The 20,413-nt window shown below is 37.4% G+C and overlaps 3 protein-coding genes across 3 annotated transcripts; all 3 read right to left on the reverse strand.

The window, feature by feature from the left end:
• Window positions 1-871: 871 nt before the first annotated feature.
• Window positions 872-7,983, reverse strand: tnnt2a (troponin T type 2a (cardiac)). The gene is made up of 14 exons (XM_033969332.2): window positions 7,906-7,983; window positions 7,622-7,693; window positions 6,825-6,838; window positions 6,254-6,304; window positions 4,566-4,583; window positions 3,437-3,461; window positions 3,145-3,208; window positions 2,911-3,027; window positions 2,763-2,840; window positions 2,136-2,246; window positions 1,772-1,881; window positions 1,613-1,703; window positions 1,422-1,462; window positions 872-1,029 (listed from the first exon to the last, which is right to left on the reverse strand). Exons 2-14 carry the CDS (start codon window positions 7,657-7,659, stop codon window positions 996-998), a joined length of 792 nt encoding a protein of 263 aa, XP_033825223.2. The 5' UTR covers window positions 7,660-7,693; window positions 7,906-7,983; the 3' UTR covers window positions 872-995.
• Window positions 7,984-8,186: 203 nt separating this feature from the next.
• Window positions 8,187-14,332, reverse strand: lad1 (ladinin). Its single transcript, XM_033969313.2, has 13 exons — window positions 14,173-14,332; window positions 13,507-13,683; window positions 11,941-12,229; window positions 11,113-11,186; window positions 10,601-10,754; window positions 10,143-10,226; window positions 9,983-10,026; window positions 9,869-9,911; window positions 9,745-9,788; window positions 9,524-9,590; window positions 9,320-9,451; window positions 8,828-8,917; window positions 8,187-8,692 (listed from the first exon to the last, which is right to left on the reverse strand). The coding sequence occupies exons 1-13, from the start codon at window positions 14,208-14,210 to the stop codon at window positions 8,606-8,608; spliced, it is 1,323 nt and encodes a 440-aa protein (XP_033825204.1). The 5' UTR covers window positions 14,211-14,332; the 3' UTR covers window positions 8,187-8,605.
• A 1,335-nt stretch (window positions 14,333-15,667) lies between these two features.
• Window positions 15,668-19,629, reverse strand: tnni1a (troponin I type 1a (skeletal, slow)). The gene is made up of 7 exons (XM_033969336.2): window positions 19,470-19,629; window positions 18,219-18,243; window positions 18,015-18,141; window positions 17,769-17,900; window positions 17,160-17,249; window positions 16,908-17,084; window positions 15,668-16,137 (listed from the first exon to the last, which is right to left on the reverse strand). Exons 1-7 carry the CDS (start codon window positions 19,612-19,614, stop codon window positions 16,033-16,035), a joined length of 801 nt encoding a protein of 266 aa, XP_033825227.2. The 5' UTR covers window positions 19,615-19,629; the 3' UTR covers window positions 15,668-16,032.
• Window positions 19,630-20,413: the final 784 nt, after the last annotated feature.

Genomic DNA, 20,413 nt, shown 5'->3' on the forward strand with positions numbered 1-20,413 from the left:
CCTTTTGCCTTTTTCTGGAGTTATTAGAAGCTTCCGTTATTTAATTTATATGGCTTACTGTTTCATTATTTGTTTGTACTGTTTACATATATACTTATTGCATATCCTTGTTTATTTTTTAAAGCATTTTGTAAGGAAAATGCACACATGATCAGGTGATGAAAAAAAATCCAAATTGGTTTGAACAAATAAGTATACACTGGGAGTGAGATGAATGGCTGCGGTGGTCGTGTCTTGTTTTCAGATCAGAATACAGGATTTTCCTCCTGTATTAAGGACCTGAGTGAGTCATTGTGTTTAGGTGGTGTTATTAGGTAGGTCTGGGTGGAGGAGCACAGTGTGGCTCTGGTCATGTCACTGCCTGTCTGCCTGTGTGTGTGAAGAAGAACTATGCCTCATGCTTTCTTTATTCTAACTGTAGTCTTGGCCTGAGCAATGAAATTAATTTTTGTTGAGATTTGAGTCATTTCTAATTGTTGTGTGCTTAGGATTTTTAACCTAGAGCCTCTGGCAATAAAACCATGTTGTTGGAGACTTTTTATTTTTATTAGTTGTTAATAAAATCTAATAGAAAATTGTACATGATCAATATAAGATGTAGCCCAGCCTAGCTGTAGTCAGTCAGACTGCATCACTTTTACTATGTGGAGCTCCTAGTGGCTGTTTGTTTGCACATAGACACACTTGCACTCATACACACGTATACTACTCCAGTGGTAATACAGCACATGTCCATGAAAAGAACTGTAGAACAGACAGACAAATCCAATATAATCCAAGTATTATATTATTACATAATCTGAACAATGTCTAGTGATGCAAAAAAAAAAAAAAAAGCAAAAATAAATTCTTGCACACTCTACTAGGTGAATGTTTTACATAATTTTCGCTTGCCTACAAACATGACTTTTGTACAGCACTGTACATATTTCTGAAAATATGTGTTTTTTCAAAGTTTGCTAGTTGCTGAAAAGTTGCTAAACTGGTCTGTTTCTCTATTTCCTCAAGCCCCTCTTGGTCCTCTTGGAGCTGCAGAAAAAAAGACACATGTTACACAGGACCAGTGAACTTGTTTGTTCACATACAGCTTTGCTAACAACAGAGACACTGTGTCCACACCACTGTACTGTTCATTCCAGGCATTTTAGTTGTGTTTGAGTGAGTCAGATGTGACAGATGACCTGCCACACCCAGCACGCCCCGGTTAGAGAGGGGATTAAACTGTAAGAGAAAATAACCACAGACTAGGACGAGAAGGTGTGTGCTCTGCAAAGTAGACGTTTCATATTTAAATCATTTTGAAATATATGTCATAAGTGGAACTAATTTGATTATTTGCTCTGTTGAATATAGACATGTGGCCCAAATGACAGTTTAGTCAGTCAGTTGTGTTGAAACATACATTGTTAACATGTTCTTACGTTTTCTGATGGTCACTGACCCGGTTCCTCAGCACATTGATCTGTAAACGAAAAGTGAAAATGATGGTCCAACCAGCTGTACCCTTGACTTGAGTTACCAAGATGATTCACAGTAACAGAATCAAATCAGCAACTCCCAGGTTAGTGAGAATCACACTCAGCATGAGTTGTTCAAATCAAAATTGACTAACCTCATATTTCTGTCTGGAAAACTGATACTGCAGATCAAACTTTTCTGCCTCCAGTTGAAACATCCACTCCCACAGCTCCTTAGCTTTTTCTCTGCAAATCATTTAGAGGAGTGTTACTTTTACATCAAAATCTCCAGACCAAATAATTATTGAACTCACTTGAGTCTGTCCTCACTCAGGTGTTCAATGTCTAAAGGTTTACGCCTATCACTGAGTATCTTCTTTTTCTTCTCTCTCTCGGTCTGCCTCTTGCCACTGCGTTTCTCTGTCTGGCAAAAAGCATTGTTACCATAGATCTGACCAACGTGACAAACTCATACTTAATGTATATTGACCCAACACAACTAGGAATGTCATGATGAATCAGTTAACAAATAATCATGATTACATACAATGTCAATCAACGAAAATTAGGGATATCACTGTTTTTAGGTCATGATGCCAATAAATATAAATAACTGTAACATTGATTGTGATACTAAAATGTATACCACAACATTACCACTCATAACATAAATCCTACCAGTTTCTGCATGTATCCTCCAAAGTGTAGACTGGTCAAGGTCTTCTTCTTCTTAGCATCATCTTCTGCTCTCTTCTTAGCTTCCTCCTCTTCTTTACGAGTTCTCTCATCCTAAGTCAAACAAAGAATAGGATATTTCATGAGACGTGTCCCCAAAGTTTTGTTAGAATTGTTAGAAGCTGAACATTCGGTAAATGAATGGACAAAAGGACGTTTGTTAGAGACCAATAATCTCCCAGTCTTCATTGTATGTCATAATTGTAACTGTAATAGTGATTTATTCAGTTTGATTGTAACTACATGTCTGCAATTTGCATGGCCGCAATTAGCAAACTGTAAAAACAAAATTTGTTATCATGACAGGCCTACAATACATTATATAATATAGTATAAAACCTACTAACCCTAATAATAATAATAATAATCTGCACCATTGATCCCTCTGAACATCACTAACACACCCCACATTCATACTGGAGCAAGTGGGTGAAGTGTCTTGCCTAAAGACACAGCAACAGTTTCCACTAGAGTCACTGCTGACCCACTGTGGCACCTGACATTACTAACCAGCTGAGACCTTACTTAGCTTCTGAGTTCAGACGATAGGCGTGTATAGTCATGAAATACCTCGAGTCGTTTTTGCCGCTCTTTATCTCTCTCACTACGGATTCTATGCTGCTCTGCCCGCTCTGAACGCCTTTTGTCCTACACAAAAAAAAATTCTCAATCAGTACCAGCAACTTATGACAGCTTTTTAACATTGTTTTGCATTTACAATTCTTTCTTTGAGCTGAATGATCTCTTCCTCTTCTTTTTTTCTGCCTTCGAAATGAACTTCAATTAAAGTTTGGAGCTCCATCAGGTCTTTCTCCATCCGTTTGCGGTGAATGTCCTGCAGAGAGAGTGGAGCCGAGAGTCACCTGCGTGTGTGAGCATGTCTGTTCAAAAGCTATAGAAGACCATTTTGTATTAAGAGTGGAAAATACATCAATTCATATTTAAAACTCACATCAAAATCCACTTTCTCACCATCAGGGATCTTTGGAGGGATCAGGTTGGGCATGATAAATGGCCTGGAAAGCAAATGAGGCAGCACAAATGAGTTGAATGACTTGTACGCTTGATACACGCTTGATACAATAACAAAATTATTCTTGTCAGTCATCTTTCATGTTATCATTCATGCTTTATACTACAGCACATTATCGCGTACTCTAGTGTGCAGAATTTTGTTTTAGCAAGTTAGCATGTTTTAAATGTAATAAAATAAAATCAGTTTTGCATCTACACATAATACTCACTTGTGTTTTGGTTTTGTTTCTTCACCTGCATAAAAACAATAGTCTTAATAAAGTACATGGGTTATGCATTTATACCTCTTCAAAAGTCACATTTACCATCTCCATCTTCAGCGTCACCATCTGAAATAAACAACACATTTGACATTGATAAAACGTAATTCACCAAAGCCGCAACTTGAGAAGTATCTTTACTATGTCAGTATTCATTTTGAAGTAATGAATTGAGTATACAGTAGGAGTACACTTGACATTTCAAAACAAACAGTTTTCTTGTTAAGCGTGTTTCTTCAGTCGCACATGTAATGTCAATCCACACGGATGACATTTTGTGGTAATAAGCAGTTTCCTATATGCTAAGTATGCGTGACCTTAGTGTGACCTCCAGCTCCACTTGAAGACATACAAATAGACTGTAAAAATGTTTCTAGACAATATAATCAACACCTAACACTGGGTGACATCTTACAAGTGTTTGTGATTTTACGGTATGCAGCCATTTCTTTTCCAGCACAGACAGGATGTGCAAATACATTGGGCCTTACCGACCACTAGGGGGCCTCCAAATTGTAATAGGGTAAACATTTAACTAATTTCTTTTATTTTAGTGACATGAATTGGTCTTGTACTTTCTTCAAACAATCCATAAAGTAAACTATACTCATAACTATTTCTATTTTTATGATGGATCTCAGGTGAAACTACTACTACGACTCCTAAACTAACAGCACTACTAATAAAATACAATCATCATTTGTTTATTTTTGTTTTATTTCTTTAAAAAGTGATATACAAAGTTATTAAGAACAATTTCACATGGAATCCTTCCAAATCTTGAAACAGCCCTATCCATTTCCCTCCCTAAACTGTTCATAATACAATACCTCATAATTACATATAAAAGATAATCCCTGTTCAGAATAATGGAATCAAGCCTGAGGACTGGGAGGTAGTCTATCTAAACCAGACTACAGTGACTGAGGAGTGACTAAGGTTGATCCAAGACTGTCTCATACCAAAGCAATGTAGAGCCTGAATACACACTGTGCTACAGACAGACACACAGGAGTGGTAGATGCTAATCTTAGGTATTTTGGCATTTCAAATATTGCAGAAACCCAGATAATCTCACCGTTTTCGTCATTGACTCCTTCATCTTCTGCAGCAACTGTCTCTTCTTCTTCAGGGGCCTCTGCAAAACACATGGAATAACACATTAGTGACAGTTATATCAATGACAGGACAAGTTTGTGATTCACCGGTTTATGGGAAGTACCAGTTATTCATGCCCTAACCCTCATTCACCCGGGCTGTCCTGTCAAATCTGTTGATCACAATCTGAATAGTGAAGTGAACTTTCTTTTGTGTGTTTATCAGATTTACTCCTTCCTTTTTAGATGTGTGGCTTGTTATACTATTCTTATACATCTATTACAATCTTTAAGTTAATTTAACTGTCCTTCACTAGCTAAAGTTAATCACTCGACGACACGCATGACAGTTTGAATGAAAACGCAGGCTACATTTCAGAATATGCTGTCAACTTTTGTGAGGAAAAAAGAAAAGATAAATACTCAGATTCAAAGACCTGTCACAAAAATATGTCCTGAGACTGACAATGTGAGACACTTAAAATCCTCCACACTGAGAGACGTCTGACACTAATATAAAGCTGACAGTTTTGGGGTTTTTTGAAGTGATGTTTTTTTATGAAATACTCATGGATTAATAATGTTGGGAGGGTAGTTTTGCTGTCACTTTCTAAACTATTTGTAATCTTGCTTCTTTCTATCTAGCTTATTTATTGTTCCTGAAAATTATGATCACATACAGATTTACAGGTGCACTTTGTAACTTTTCTGGTGGAGGGTCTGCCACATTTTTTTTATCTCCATGAAGATGCAATTGTTTTGCCTTGAATGTTCCACATTATCTGTCTCCATGAAGACACAGGTGATACTACCAGGTCAGGTTACATGTCAGGTGCATGGACAGGCGAGCCTGCTCACAGTAATAAGTGTTTTTCAAGGTAACAACAAAAACACACAAAATTGTGTAAATGCAACCTAGATTAATTATTAATGCCATACTGGAACATTCCATGGAACGCTGTATCACCTAGAGACAAAAAGAAAAATTGCGTAGTGCACCTTTAATTAAAATAAACCTTTATGTTACCTAATTGCTAAAATTGAATTTATGCTTTATTATGAAATGGGTTGTGACTTATTTCTTGGATTTGAAAATGCCTTAGAGACCGATATACAGTTATGATGTTAAACACATGTACTTAGTGTGCGGTGTGCCACCATCAATTCTGTCATATCTTTTGCAGTTTTTCTCCCAAATTATGTGGAAACCACAGTGATTTACTTCACATTTTACACCCTATCAGTGCGTTGGGCGGATACAGACTTACATTTTTTGTTGAGTCAGGTTTTTGTCAGTAACCTGATCTTCTGATAACAGCTCTGACATGTTCAGTGGAGGTCATTATTCATTTTTCAAGGATTTAATACTGCAGTTCACACACTGACACTAACCACACTCACATACTAACAAAGACAACACAGTTCTCTGCAGAAAACTGGATAGAACATCTTTTCACCTGTAGGCAACACGTAAGCAGTTTTGACTTTTATTTTGAAGTAGCATTTTGAAGTAGCTTTGCACTGTTCAAAGTGAATAGTGAAAATGTATGTTTTACTTGAATAAAGTAAAAACTAGTAACAGTGTTCATAAAATTACCATGAAGAACCAAACCCTGAGTGCAGTCCTACAAGGCCTTGATAACTCACACAAAAGTACACGTAGTCTCACCTTCCTCCTCTGCCTCCTGTTGGTGCTCCTCCTCCTCTACCTCCTGATCCGCTGTTGATAAAACAAACAGAAAACTGAGCCAAGAATTTATAAAATGAGGGCTAAGGCCATAAAGATAGCAAAATCAAAGACAAATGCCGTATTATTGAAGTGTGATAACATTAGACTGTAAGAAAAGTTATAAATCATGTAAATGTGTTACCACAGATACACTGATTTACCACAAGAGGATCTTCTTTCAGATTTTTTCTTTTATCGTGTTGGGTGAAGCAACTAGATATGTTCAAGTCATTTACCTAGTTAGATCTTATTTGTGAAATGTATTTGAATATTCAGTTTTGGATTTGATAGGGGCATTTTTAACATAGTTCTGTGATGCAGAATAATAATTTTATGAGTATAACAAAATGATACCAAAACAGCTGCCTTATAACAAAGGTAAGTTACATTATATATATATATATATATATATATATATATATATATATATATATATATATATATATATATATATATATATATATATATATATATATATATATAATATTCATTTATTTCTGTATAATACCACATACCTTCAGTTGTCTCCTCTTCATCAAAAACAAATGACACCAACAAAACAAAACAATATTTCATTATTTCAGTGCTACTGAATCAAAAGAAATAAAATAATATGTTTTTGGAGAAGTGGGAGTTGTGTAGAGGAATTCTGCAGTAGGAAACCCAATTCAAACTCAAATTGTTCAGGTGGGAGTTGCCCTGTTTATTTGCTGCAGTTGTGCCAGAGTTGCACAGCAATAATGTTTCCTGTACTAAGATCAGTTTACACTTAAATTCACTAAGGTTAAAACCTTGTGATGAGATCTTCCTGGTAATCCACATTTAGTCATTAGATTTGTGCTGTGTTTTTACAGGCTTACAAACATAAATGTTTACACCATCCTAATTATATATACTAGGATATTTATAATGGAACTTAATCATTTTCACCGTGGGAACTGAACTGTTGGGTTAAAGTAATCCTGATTAAACAGTTAGTCCTTAATTTGACCCCATACATATTTACAATCTTCAGTATCCTGAATGAGTATACTCTGTGGTGTGGTCTGACAAGAACCTGTAGTCGGTGCAGAGGCTCAAAGGGTGATACGTCTTACCTTCCACCTCCCTGTAAAAAACAAACACTTGAACATCACTTCTCCATACCGTAACAGACACACAAAGCAGTCTGTCAATGTCATACAGAAACTAAGTTAGGGTCATATGAGTTCTTACATAGAGGAATTTGTACATAACAGCTTGTAATAACTAAATCTGTATGCATGCATACAACTTAAGAACAGTGTAATAAAAATAATAGGGACTTACTCTTCATACTCCTCCACCACTTCCTCTGTGTCTGACATGGCTCTGAGATGCTGTAAGCCCAAATAAAAGCTCCTATTTGAACAACAATTGAGAACGGCAGTGTTAATAATGTTACTGCTACCCCACTGTTGTATTTTGCATTATTTTATAAGTTTAAAATATGCCAACTATTTTTTCTACAAGAGTTTATTTAAGAAAGCTAGAAAGTACATAAAAAATAATTAAAAACAAACAAAAAAACAAACAAACAAAAAAACCAAAACAAAAAATAACCAAGAGCTTACCTGAAAGGAGAAGTAGAGAGTTGGACTTGGAAGCAGCTAGTTAGCTCACTAGAGCACCAGAGTCCTTGTGAGCATGAAGGGGACAAATGTGGTGGGACAAAACCTTTTGGACCTCTTGTTGTGGTATAAATAACTTAAGAGATAATTTGTGCTCTGTATCAGCGTGCCCTTATTAGGATACATAGGTAAACCATGGCTTGATAAGACACTGACATAGCACAGGCATTCACTCTCCACACTGAGATAAGTCAGGCTAAAATAGATCCAAATGAAACACAAATGAGGTGTTATAAAACATTTATTCCTTCAACGGGCAGTTTTTTGTTTTGTTTTTTTTTACACACACAAGGACCTGTTCATAGACAAGATTTCAAAAAAGACTACATCCTAGCATTTTATTGTTAAATCACATCATAACCATCACCGGTTTAAAGTGCTTAAATTGCATAGCATAGTCACATAGCATCATATATTTGAACAAAAATAAACCTCAGTGTTCAATAATTTTCAGTAGCAAAGTAAATTTATAACAAAAGCTTTCTCATCCACATGCGGCCCTTTCCTTCAGAGTGCACGCTAAGAAATAGTTTAACAGTTTAAAGCGACAATCAGTCCATCTTCTTGTGCTGTTCCATGGTGTATGCCCATCAAATAACATTATATTTGTTTATTGTAGTTTATATTTTAATATCCTATTGGATCAAATTTTCCCAGGCCTGGGATTAGACTCTTCTGCTTTCTTCTCAAAAAGACTTTTCTTACTGGTGATGTCCACATGCCTCAAATCCTACAGAGCAGTTAGTTAGGAAAGAAATGATTACTTTTAAAATCACCAAGTATATGTTCAAGTCTTTTGTTACAAGAGCACTATTGCCATCTAGTGGAGGCTGAAAGCAATTTAATAATGACTCAGTTCACTGACCGAAGAGGTTTGTGAAGATCCAGTTTGGTTCCTCTTATTCATCCACTTATTGATCCGCTCAGACAACCCCGTTTTGATATTTCTAAACTCCTGTAACACAACAAAATCAACACTGGCGATGTTTATGTGCATACCAAAAATTTGACTGTTGCAGATTATCTCCTGGAGTTATCAGATATTTGAAATGTAATGTAAACTATTAGATCTGATTGGAGTAATCTCTCTGATTTCTGTCTGATTATTCACACCAGTGCAAGTTATAACAAGGGCAATTATGCAAATGAGGGCAAACTAATGCGGAAAGACAAAAATTAAAGAAATGAAAGATTGAAAGAGTGTGTCAGGTGACTGCATAATAACTGTGTGAATAGTGATGACCAAGTGTGTGCGCTTGCGTACCTGTGTGTGTGTATATGTATATGTATATGTATATGTATATGTATATGTATATGTATATGTATATGTGTATGTGTATGTATATGTGTGTGATACCTGTCTGCCTACTCCGGGACTGGCCTGGCTCTGATCCTGCTGCTGCTCAAACAGGCCTCTCTTTCTGGACACTTCCTCCATCATAGACAGAGTCTTCTGGGATATGTCTGGTGAGCGTACCATCTCAGACCTCTGCTCACACACACAGCGGAGAATGCGAGTTAAGTATAAAATAATATAATAAACATTAGTTTGTGTACGAACCTGTGCCGCCTGGGCCAGTCGCTCCATCTTCTCCTGAATGGACCTGGAGGAAATCCTTTGCCTGGAGCTAAGCAAAAAGAGGTATAGTAAGCGACACAGCAAAAAAAATTTATTTACCAAACATTCATATATACCACATTTTATTGTTGAAATATAATTTTTCACATATTGTAAAAAAAACAAAACAATACTTCTGTTGTAGTTTCACAACATTAACTCACTTTCTTTGGAATGCTGATGGTGTGCCTGCCTCTGTGCTCTGCTCCTAAAACAATAACAATATTATGTTATGTAAGCATAAGACTCAGCATTTTTTTAAACTTTTTCAGTATATTTGAATCTTACTGGATTCTGTTCAAACTTCTTAGAAGCAATCCTCACACTTGCGCTACAACATCCACAAAACAGATTAGTCCTTGAATCAATGGGAAATACAGTATGCTCAAAAGTGACTTTTACCTCCTCTGCAGTGGGGAAGTCTCCTCCTCCTTCTTCTTCATCAACTTTTTTTTTTGCAGAAGAAGACAAGAGAAAATAATATGACCTAAGTCTTTATAATGTCATAAGCAACAACTAAACATAATCACCAAACAGGAATAAATGACTACAGAGTATATACCCTGAAAGAGATGGTCCTGGAACTCTGCCTGACAAATGCAGGTTTAGATGTCGTTTCAAACTTAGATGAGCCATTTATATCGTTCTAGGATGAAGAAAAATATGTTAATTTAATGGCTATACAGAAATGCAGGTCACACTTCAAACACAAGAGGGAGATGTTCTCTTTCTAATATTATATTTGAGTTATTTATTTGAAATAAATTACTAGTATGTGGGAACTTTTAAACATTTCTCATGTAACCTAATCTTCAAATAAGTATTGAACTTCCTAATAATTCATGAATATCCTAGTTAGGAAGACAGCTTATTGCAGTGTTTCCTAAATCTAAACAAAATAAAATGACTTTGCATGACTGATAGAAATCTCGTGAATATCATAAAGCTCCTTAGTCTAAAACTGGACAACGACACCAAGTGATCCATACATGAACATTCACATATAGTATAGGTTTGGACCTGGTGTGTGTGTCCGTTCTGAACAGGGCTTGGAGTTGTTCTTGATGCAGACCAGTTTTCTCGGGGTGAGAGAGGAGTTGTTGGAGAGCGCGGGCTCATGGGAGTTGTGCGACCACTTGTGGAGGGACTCTTGTCAAGTGAAATGGACACAGAACTAAACCACAAAATACAGACAGACACACATCGGGTTAGAAAGACCTGGCAAAATGAGAAATATATCTGGGACAAAAATGAGCCTAGACCAGGACAACTGCAATACCACTAACTAACTATTTTTTCTTGTTCTTTTTTACTAGAAAGATGTTGATTGCCTCTAGTGGACCCATCATGAACCATCATCGCCCACTCACCACGACGAAATGTAAGTGTCTATTGATGACAACCTCTTACAGAAGCTTAGTGTGTCTCTCTATTACTCCTCTGGTTATAGACTTTACTTATCTGGAAACATGTTCGGTTTATTATAATAATCCTTTCTAGTAGAGGCTTTACAAAAGAAAGACCATATCAACCTGACAAACTTGCGGGCCGGGTTTTTGGCTGCTGGTGGATCAAGGTCTGTGGATGATGACTCTCCGTTTTCAAACTAACAAAGAGAGAAACAGAAAAGACTATTTATTGGCACACAGGCTTTTGTACAGGGCCACTCCTACTGTTGCGTAACCATATAATGTAAGCACAGGTGTGTAATAAAAAGATAAAAGTTGAATGCATCCAACAGCTTCTCTTATCAAAGCTTAGCGATGGTTTGCATGCTCAATATATTTGTAAAACCTATGCAAATCTTTAGCACAAGTTTTCAAATATAATCTTTTAATGTTGTAATTCACAATCAAAATCTAATTTACTGAACATTAGTTTATTATTACCATGGATTTGGTCAAAAAATCATTGGTTAAAATCTCACATTTCATTCATTCATTTCACTTTTTCTAAAAACATACTATCATTGCCCTCTCTTGTTTAAAAAAAAACAACAACAAAAAACCACTTCATCACTAATACCTTAGCCTTGTGTCTTAAAGGCGGGCAGAATATTAAAATAGTAAAACACTTTGCCATATCAAGCATGTTTTCATCAATAATTAACATGCCTCTGTGTGGGGTAACTGACCTTAGCCCATTGCCCTCGATTTGTATTCAGATTTTAAAATGGGATGATGTCATGCTCCCAGACAGGGGCAACAACCAGCTACTCATACTGATTACATAGTATTTAATTTAATAACAATATCCTAGGAAAATCCACACAACCTGATCATGTTTTTTGTGTCTAGGAACTTGAACTAGCTTCATCAGTGCCAAATCAGTCATGTCTGAATCCCCTCCTTTTGTGTTACCTGTGTGTCTTTGGTGCTGGGACTGGTCTCACTGCTGGTGCTTATTCGGGGGCTTGCTTTTATGGTCAGCGGGGCAGGTTTAGATGAGCGGACTCCAGAGTGAGAAACTGTAGCAGTACTGGTCTCTTCTAAGTCTCCCAGTATCTCCACTCTGGGCTCTTCATTATCATCATCATCATCATCATCCACTGCCTCCTTCTGCCTCCTCAACGTCTCCACATGTCGCATTCTCCGCCTCTCATCTCGGGACCGGAGCATCTCCACAAAGTCCAGCTGTATCTGCTCCACACTGTAAACACGTGTCATCAGACAAAACATTAATTTATGGAAAAAAAATCCATTCTAAAACTAGTATCTAAACTTGGTAATAATATGACGTGGTGCGGACACAACACATGTTTAATTGAAGTTTGGGATTTTAATAATAGTTTTAGAATGGTTTTGCGGCATAAGATTACTACAATTACTTACTTTTGCATTATGCCCTGTATATATTATGGTCAATACATGGGCATGGTCAAGGATACAAGTGATTTTTTTCATATGGTACTGAAAAACATATTGAGCTTTTTGCTTTGTATAATGTGACAATACCAAAAGAAAAAGCAGAGCATATTTTCATCTTCAAACCTGCTGGTGGTTGGCAGGTGTAGGGCCGAGCAATGCAATGATAAAAATGTGGCAATGTGCTGTTTTTATCATGACGCCATCTTGTGATTGTGTAATTCTCTGTTTATTCCTGCCCACTGTTTAAAAAGAAAATCCCACCTACTCCCCCTATTTGTCAAGCTCAGTTACGCATGAGTCAGTGACAGGTGGATTTAACCAGTCACAGTGAAGTGTGGTGTCTCAGAAAAACACACAGTTATAATAACATCTTAAAGACTTTGTAAAGTGTTTGTATTTGGCAGGCTACACATGACATTAACCATTAGTACTTGAAAGATGTGCTGCCTGATCCATGTACACTGCATGACAGCTATTTTCTAAAAACCTTCCACTGTAGACCTTCAGATTTAGTTACTGTGTCAGTGTAAATTGTTTCTTTGAAGACTATATCGGATCTCAGGTCGACATTTTTCACACTTTGGAAATGGATACACATGACACAGTCCCGTGGGGCAAAAGTGTCCGTGTCATAATGTCCCTCTATGTTCATGTAATTGTACCTCAAAAATGTGCATCTTTATAGAAAAGGAGTTAACTGTACCTTGTGGCTACAAACCACGATGAAGACTAAGCAAAAGAGAGGCTAAAAAAAAATAAGATTGTAGCACTTGCAAAATGTAGACTTTAATTTGCAATTAATCCCACTGTGTTAGACCTGATATACTAGAAAGACATCATTGTTAATCATTGTAAACACATCATTGTTTGATAACACTTGATTGCCACATGTTTTGAGTGAAGCCTAGCTCAACATCTAGAGATGGGTCCCCACTGCTCGTGACAGGTTGCACCAGCAGCATTGGAGGATGGGTCAAATGCAGAGGAGAAATTTCCCTACAGGGACAATAAAGTGTACCTTAACCTTCTCTTAACCTGTATTGGAATAACAGCACAGACCTGCTGAGACCTTGGTCACCCGTGGGTGCCCCAGAGCTGACCCCTTTCTCTTCATGCTCTCGATGTTCTGGACCCATGACGGTATCAGGGTCAGCCGTGGAGCTCGACCCCCTCACCCTTCTTCTCCTCTCCCTCTCCACCTCCTCCTCATCCTCCATGGTCCAACGCTGAGCCAAACTGACCAGACAGAAAAGCAAGATGTAGAAAGACATTTCAGACAGTACCAGCAGCAGACCCATGCAGCACACCTTTAAATGATGTAATGATTCATTTTTGCATACCTGCAATTAAACTGAAGTATACGCAGTGAGATTACTGTTATAACGGTGATAACCAAACCTGCTGTACTAGTTTAACTACATCTTCTTAGTAATAGTCAAAAGAAAAACAATAGTAGTCTGATTAGTCTGATTAGTATGCCTTGTGGGCTGTTGCAAAAAATAAAAACATTTTTAGCCTGTTGTATATTTCACTGCAAAAAGAACACAGTATTCCGGTTTGATAGTAAAACTGCATCTAATCACGGTTACTTAACATTTCTAATTGTAATTGGCGACACGACACTGGCCAAACTTGGGGTAAGAGTCATTAAAAGCAGAGCAGACAGTAAACGCTACTTTTACAGTAAACATTGAAATGGTGGAATAAAAAAGCCTTATGCCTTACCTGGACAATGCCGACCAATTTTTCCGACTGATGGACATTTTAAATTAAAGCTAGAGTCCAACACTTACGGGAAACAGCCCAAACAGAAAGTCGAGTGGCACTTTGAAGGCAGCAGTAAAGCGACTGTAGAGCACCTTTACCCCAGCGTTTACTGCTGCGTCACGTGACCACAGAGCACAGGTACGCGCGCTCACCTGTGCCACCAAAAAGGGAAGAGAAGTCCTGTGTGTGTATTCTGTTTGGTTAATGGTACATGCTGACATTTGGGTGAGTGTTGGTGTTCATTTTTTAGCAGCTAGCCCTGTGCACACATGTAGGCCACAATGATGATGTTCAGGAAACATTTGGCCACTTTTAGGGTCTGTACTACAAAAAAAAAGAAAAAGAAAAACATAGGCCTATATTTAAACAGTTTCCAAGATTGACTAATATACACACTACCACTGGAGGAGAAGATATGATTTAGTTTGACGCTTTCATTGGTCAAAACTTCCCACTTCTGTTTATGATAAGATTATTTAACAACAAAGTAACCACAGGACAGTAGATATTGCTGTCTTCAATGGAAATAGAAACATGAGTTGCCAAAATGAAATGGAAACAGACAGGTTCAAACAAAACAACAGCGCTTCCTCTTCATAATAACTTTCTGTATGGCATCTTTTTAATTCTTTCTTTGTATGTGCACAGTTGGATTCATTGTGTGTGACTTTGACAGACTACACCCTTCATCTGCAGTTAGCTGTGGGAGCATATCTGCCGGACTCTGACCCTTAAAATTTCCCTACATGCACCTGGCTCGTTTCTAGTCCCTTATAAGACCAAGCTGAGGCTGCCCCTGGAGGTGGGTAGTAAAATGTTTTATTGCCTGAGTGATTCACTATTGAAGAAACTGTAAGAGGAGCTTTTGTTGAACTTGAGTTTATCATTTTGTACGTATCCATTCTATTCACTGTAGATTTTATTGAGGTGTAAACTTGACTCAGTGACAGATGGCACCTAGCTTCAACAACAACAACAACAACAACAATAATAATAATAATAATAATACATTTTAGTGCCTTTCATAATAAGGCGAAAAAAACACAATACAATACAAAACTCTATGATGAAAGTGCCATTTTATGATCATGCAAAACTATTTTACAGCTGAACATTGACCTCAGAGGGAAAGTGGTAATAAAATATCTATTAATCTTACACCTTAAATGCAGGAAGTTGAAAATATTTGACAGATGTGGACGCAGTGAACAATTGAGTTGATGTGATACACTAATATAATTGTATCATGTTACTGCAAACTTTATTTAATCACCTGGCATCCAGCTGCACCAAGCCCCAAATTATTTATAAACATAACAGAATTTTAATATGTATTTCTTCTACAGGGTATTTAAGTGAGTATTTAATTTAATATGTATTTAATTCTCCATGTTGTGAGTGATGTTGGTGTTAACTGTAAATTGTGATATTAGCCCTAGAGGAAGACAACAAATTGATCTAGTGCACTTTTATTGATCACAAAATTATTTAAGACCACATTCAAATGAAAAATCTTGTTAAGGACAATACTATGGTTTATTTTACCCATGGAGAACTTTTTTAATTATTAAAAAATTGCAAGATGGCATACATATAACATAACATTAAAACAAAATACAGCCATGGTGATTATGCACGGTGTCTTATTTTACAGCAAAAGTTGAAGTTATGTTGAAGCTGTGTTCAAAGCTGCCACAAGCATTACAAACATTTGACAGACATTAACTTTAACATAATTATGAATATAATATAATTTCTAATTGTTTTCAGTAAGTTGACACTGTGTGTGGCATTTAATATTGTGTGTGAAACTACACTTCACTGAGCAGTGCCTTTAGCCGCATCAAACATCTTCTTCCTGCCCTCCATCCCAGACATGGCCTCCACGTTCTTCCTCCAGTCACTGTCCTCCACTGGCCTCTTCTGCACAAAGCACATCAAAAAGAGGTCATGAGATATGATCACATGGTACAACACAACAAATGAGCCAGTGTTTAATGTCATTATGAGGGAGATTGATTAAGCCCCTAAATGGACAGTATTTTGCACTGACACTGACGTTGACCAGTGAAGCAAGCAGGACTTAAAAGCTTCATACAAAGGGATCTTTGTTGAGTGTCCATTGCCTGAACTAGACACACAGGGACCGCCCAGCAGCCCAGTATCTTCACCACACCTTTCACAAACTCATAAACATGTTCAGGTGTGCAGTGCTACTAACACACTAAACCTTATGCACAGGTTAAAACCACAGTCTTCATGGAAGGGGGTCTGTCACTGTAACACATTTTGAAGTACAATATATTACTGAAGAAAATATAGATGATAAACGACACAATAAGCTGACACAATAAGCTTAAAGCATGATTATGCCCAAACAAACTGTTCTAAATGTATATTATGGTTCAAAAAACAAACTACAATAAATAAATGAATAGCAAAATGAAACACTTTAGTATTTAGTTTGTATCTATAATAAAGTTATTTATTCAACCCTCTGCACCTCAGATCTAATTATAGAACAGAAAAATAACAAATAAGTTCCCAACTTGTACAAAGAAAACTTACCCACGATAAATATTGAGTCCCAACATCTAACATATACTGAAAGATACCTTGGTATTGTAATTATTGTCACAGGCGTGTATGGAAGTATATCACATATTTAACATTGCAGTAGCCCACGTCCAAACCTTCTCTGTGTCCTCCTTCTTGACAGACTTGAGGTTAGCCCTGAGGTCCATAGACACTTTATGTTTGGACCCCAGCAGAGAGCGGAGGATTGCATCGGCAGACACACGGACTCGTCTCAGGTTTGGCCTCTTGAATTTCCCCCTCAGGTCCAAAACCTTGATGTTCAGGTCTTTAATCTGGGAAAATCGAGAAGCATTTGCAGAATTGGGCAAAAATGTATTTCTGTAGTGGACTGACTAAAGATCTGTTACCTCACGTGTGTTAAGCATGACTTTGGCCTCAATGTCATAACGCTCCTCATCGACCACATCAATCTTGGAATGAAGCTCTCTGCACAGATCCTAAGGATCAGAGAGTGAAGTCATTTATACTTTTGCATTTCAGAGTAATGTATTTATAGAGTAACATATTTTAAAATTTGTTCTCTTCCAAATCACTGCATTACATAACACATTTGAAGACCAAAACACAATATATTGCAGTATTTATTCACCCCACATGGGGGTAGTAAGTTACTATTGTGGCCTCAGCTGCCCTGTGGCAGACTGAAGAAGTGAGGCTACCACCGGCCCCTGATCACCACCAGTCAGTTACACTCACACTACATTCATACAAGCCAAAGTGGATGAAGTGTCTTGCCTAAGGACACAATAGTATACACTACCAGAGCCACTGCCACCCCACTGCAGAACCTGGTATTGTGACTGGTCTCCAATCCAAGTACTAACCAGGCCCTGCCTAGTTTCCAAGATCAGATGGGATTGGACATTCTCATGATGCTATAGCCGCAAATCTTTGAACACATTATTACACAAGTATTATGTTTTATTTTAGTTACAACATTACATAACTTAATGTACCTGCAGCTGTGCCACACTGAGGCCACTGGTGTTGAGAGGAGGAGCTCTCTCTGATAGATACTTCTGCTTCTCCTCCTCTTTCACCAGCACCTCCTGTTCTAGCTCCTCTTTGGCTTTGGCCACCATCATACTCTGCAATACAAATACCACAACATCTAAATTCTCTATTTATATATTTATTTTACAGTGAAATGTTGATTATAGCTCCCCTGTGGTCAACAAAGAATTATACATTATCTTGATTACCTTAAGCATCAGCTTGCGTGATGCTGAGATCTTTGGTTTTCTCTGGAGGAGCACAAGCTCACATGGTGTCAGAATAGAAATCTTTAAATGCAGAAACCATAAACAGATGACTTCTCTTACCTCTGGCCTGGAACAGAGAGATAAACATAGCTTAGACATCTTATTTTTTGGTCTATAAATCTAAAACAGTGGCTGATCACTTACGGTTGTTCCGGCATCCTGTCAGTATCTGCAGGAGGGAAACACACATAACCTTAAATATTCAATGAACTGTCCAAATTATAATAATTATGAATATATTTATGGTAAACTATCATAGACTCAACAAATACCATAGGAGTTCAGAATTGTTTTGTTAAATCTCCATTTATGGTCTTGGGACTGCCAAAAGCAGACATACTGACCTCTTCCTCCATGCGGTTGGATTTAATCAAATACTTTGGATGTGTCATGTCTTACCAAACAAGTTGCCCACTGCGCCAAGTCATTCTTTTGTATTATCATCACCTTATGTCACCTCCTGTTCATTTGACCTCTTCAAATGACCCTCCTATCTCTCTCTCGCCTCACTCTCACCCCTATCACCCAGATCCTGCTTCAGAATAATACCCCACACAAGATCACCTATCACAACAGGGTTACAAGCGGCTGCCATGGATTAGGAACATTCCTGCCTGATAGCTGTCCCTTGTCCAGTCCTGCTGACCGCACATCCCCATCTTTCGCTGTGGGATTATCTTTAGGGGTGGAATTTCGAGTGGCCTGTCTCCCCAAATAGACACGAGACATCTGATGGACAGCTGCGGGGAGATGATTGTGCTCCAGGGGTCTGGGCCTGGACCAGGGATTTATCTTAGCTCTAACAGCTCTAACTCAGAGATGCTCTGGAGCCTCTGTGCTCTGGCCAACTTGGCAGTGATCAAAAAGCAAAAGTTAAAACGTGCTTTGGAAATGTCTAGTCAGACTTGTATTTGAATGCTACGCTAGCTCCAGAACTGACCTGTAATATATCACTGCATGAGGCAGATTGTGTGGTTTTTACATCAAAATCAGGTTTTAAATCTAGTTTAAAACTAATAATAAATAACAAATGCACAATCCAGCCACATGGATGTCTTTGTGTCAGTTCCAAGTCTGCATGCTGAAGGTTGCACCAGGAAGAGCATCCTGATGCTATACCTGTTTAAAAGCACTAAAGCAGATGAATTCCTCTGGTCACAACTGACAAGAAAATTACAACTGAAAAACACAATGCAAAAACACTGCTTCTATGCTTGGAAAAAAAGCAGCCATAAATGTTATATGATGTGAATTGCTAAATGATTATTAAAATGAATTCTATGTGATCACTTTAGATTGTAACCACAAGAGGAAAGAGGTCCTAATACATGCATTAGTAACAATAGCTCTGTAACACGTAATTCACAATAAACTAAAATCCCGGTGGGCACTTACCAGTATCTGAAGAGTGTTCAGACAGCGGTTGGATCAGGATGGACAAACTGGGATGACTCTTGTGATTTTGGGTCTCCCTTTTTAACTGCACCACCCTTGGCCCAATCTCTCCATTGTCACTGGGGGCTATTGTTAGCACCCCCATCTCTGCAGGCTCCTAATCTCACTCTGTCCAGTTGTTCCCCGACATTTATGATAAAGCCACAGACACAGAGTTAGAGCTGGATTGTTGGCTGACTATGAAAGACTGACCATTGACCAGTGAAATTCGTATATAATTAAAATGGTCCATCTAAGTTTATACGAGTGATACGTAGACATAAACCTAATACCTAAAGAACTTCTTAATATTGTTATGTCATTGGTACAAAATGGTTAAGTATTTCTGCTTGAGTAAAAAAACAAAAAACAAAACAACCAACAAAAAAAACAAAAAACAAAACAAAAAACAAAAACGCATCATATTTACATAAAGGCATAAAGCTAAGTTAGAGGTGAAGAGAATTTTGTGACAAAACGTTCCAAATACTGCATTCACATGCCCTCTGGTGGCGAAACTAAAACACACAGTTTTTTTAAAATGTGTTTGAAGTTTTGTCTACATTGAAAAAACTCTGTACCTTACATATATGATAAATGGCAAAACCATTAACAGCACAACATTAACAGATTGGTCATTTTTACATGTTTCAAGTTTGAAAACAGTTTATTTCAAAGTGGCCACAAGGGGGCACTGATGTTATGCAATTATCTCATGTTTTCTCTTGAACTTCAAACTACAATTATATTTTTTGTATTTTTGTATTTACATATTTTCATGAAATGCTTTTGTACCTAGTTGTGTAGCATGAATGGACAAATACAGACAGTGTTGTTATTGTGCCAGTAGAAAACAAAGAGGGCCCTTAACCAGATAATTAAACTTTATGTGACAACTGTGTGGT

The sequence above is a fragment of the Periophthalmus magnuspinnatus genome, chromosome 7 (genome assembly GCF_009829125.3).
Source record: "Periophthalmus magnuspinnatus isolate fPerMag1 chromosome 7, fPerMag1.2.pri, whole genome shotgun sequence".
In the NCBI taxonomy this organism is placed as follows: Eukaryota; Metazoa; Chordata; class Actinopteri; order Gobiiformes; family Gobiidae; genus Periophthalmus; species Periophthalmus magnuspinnatus.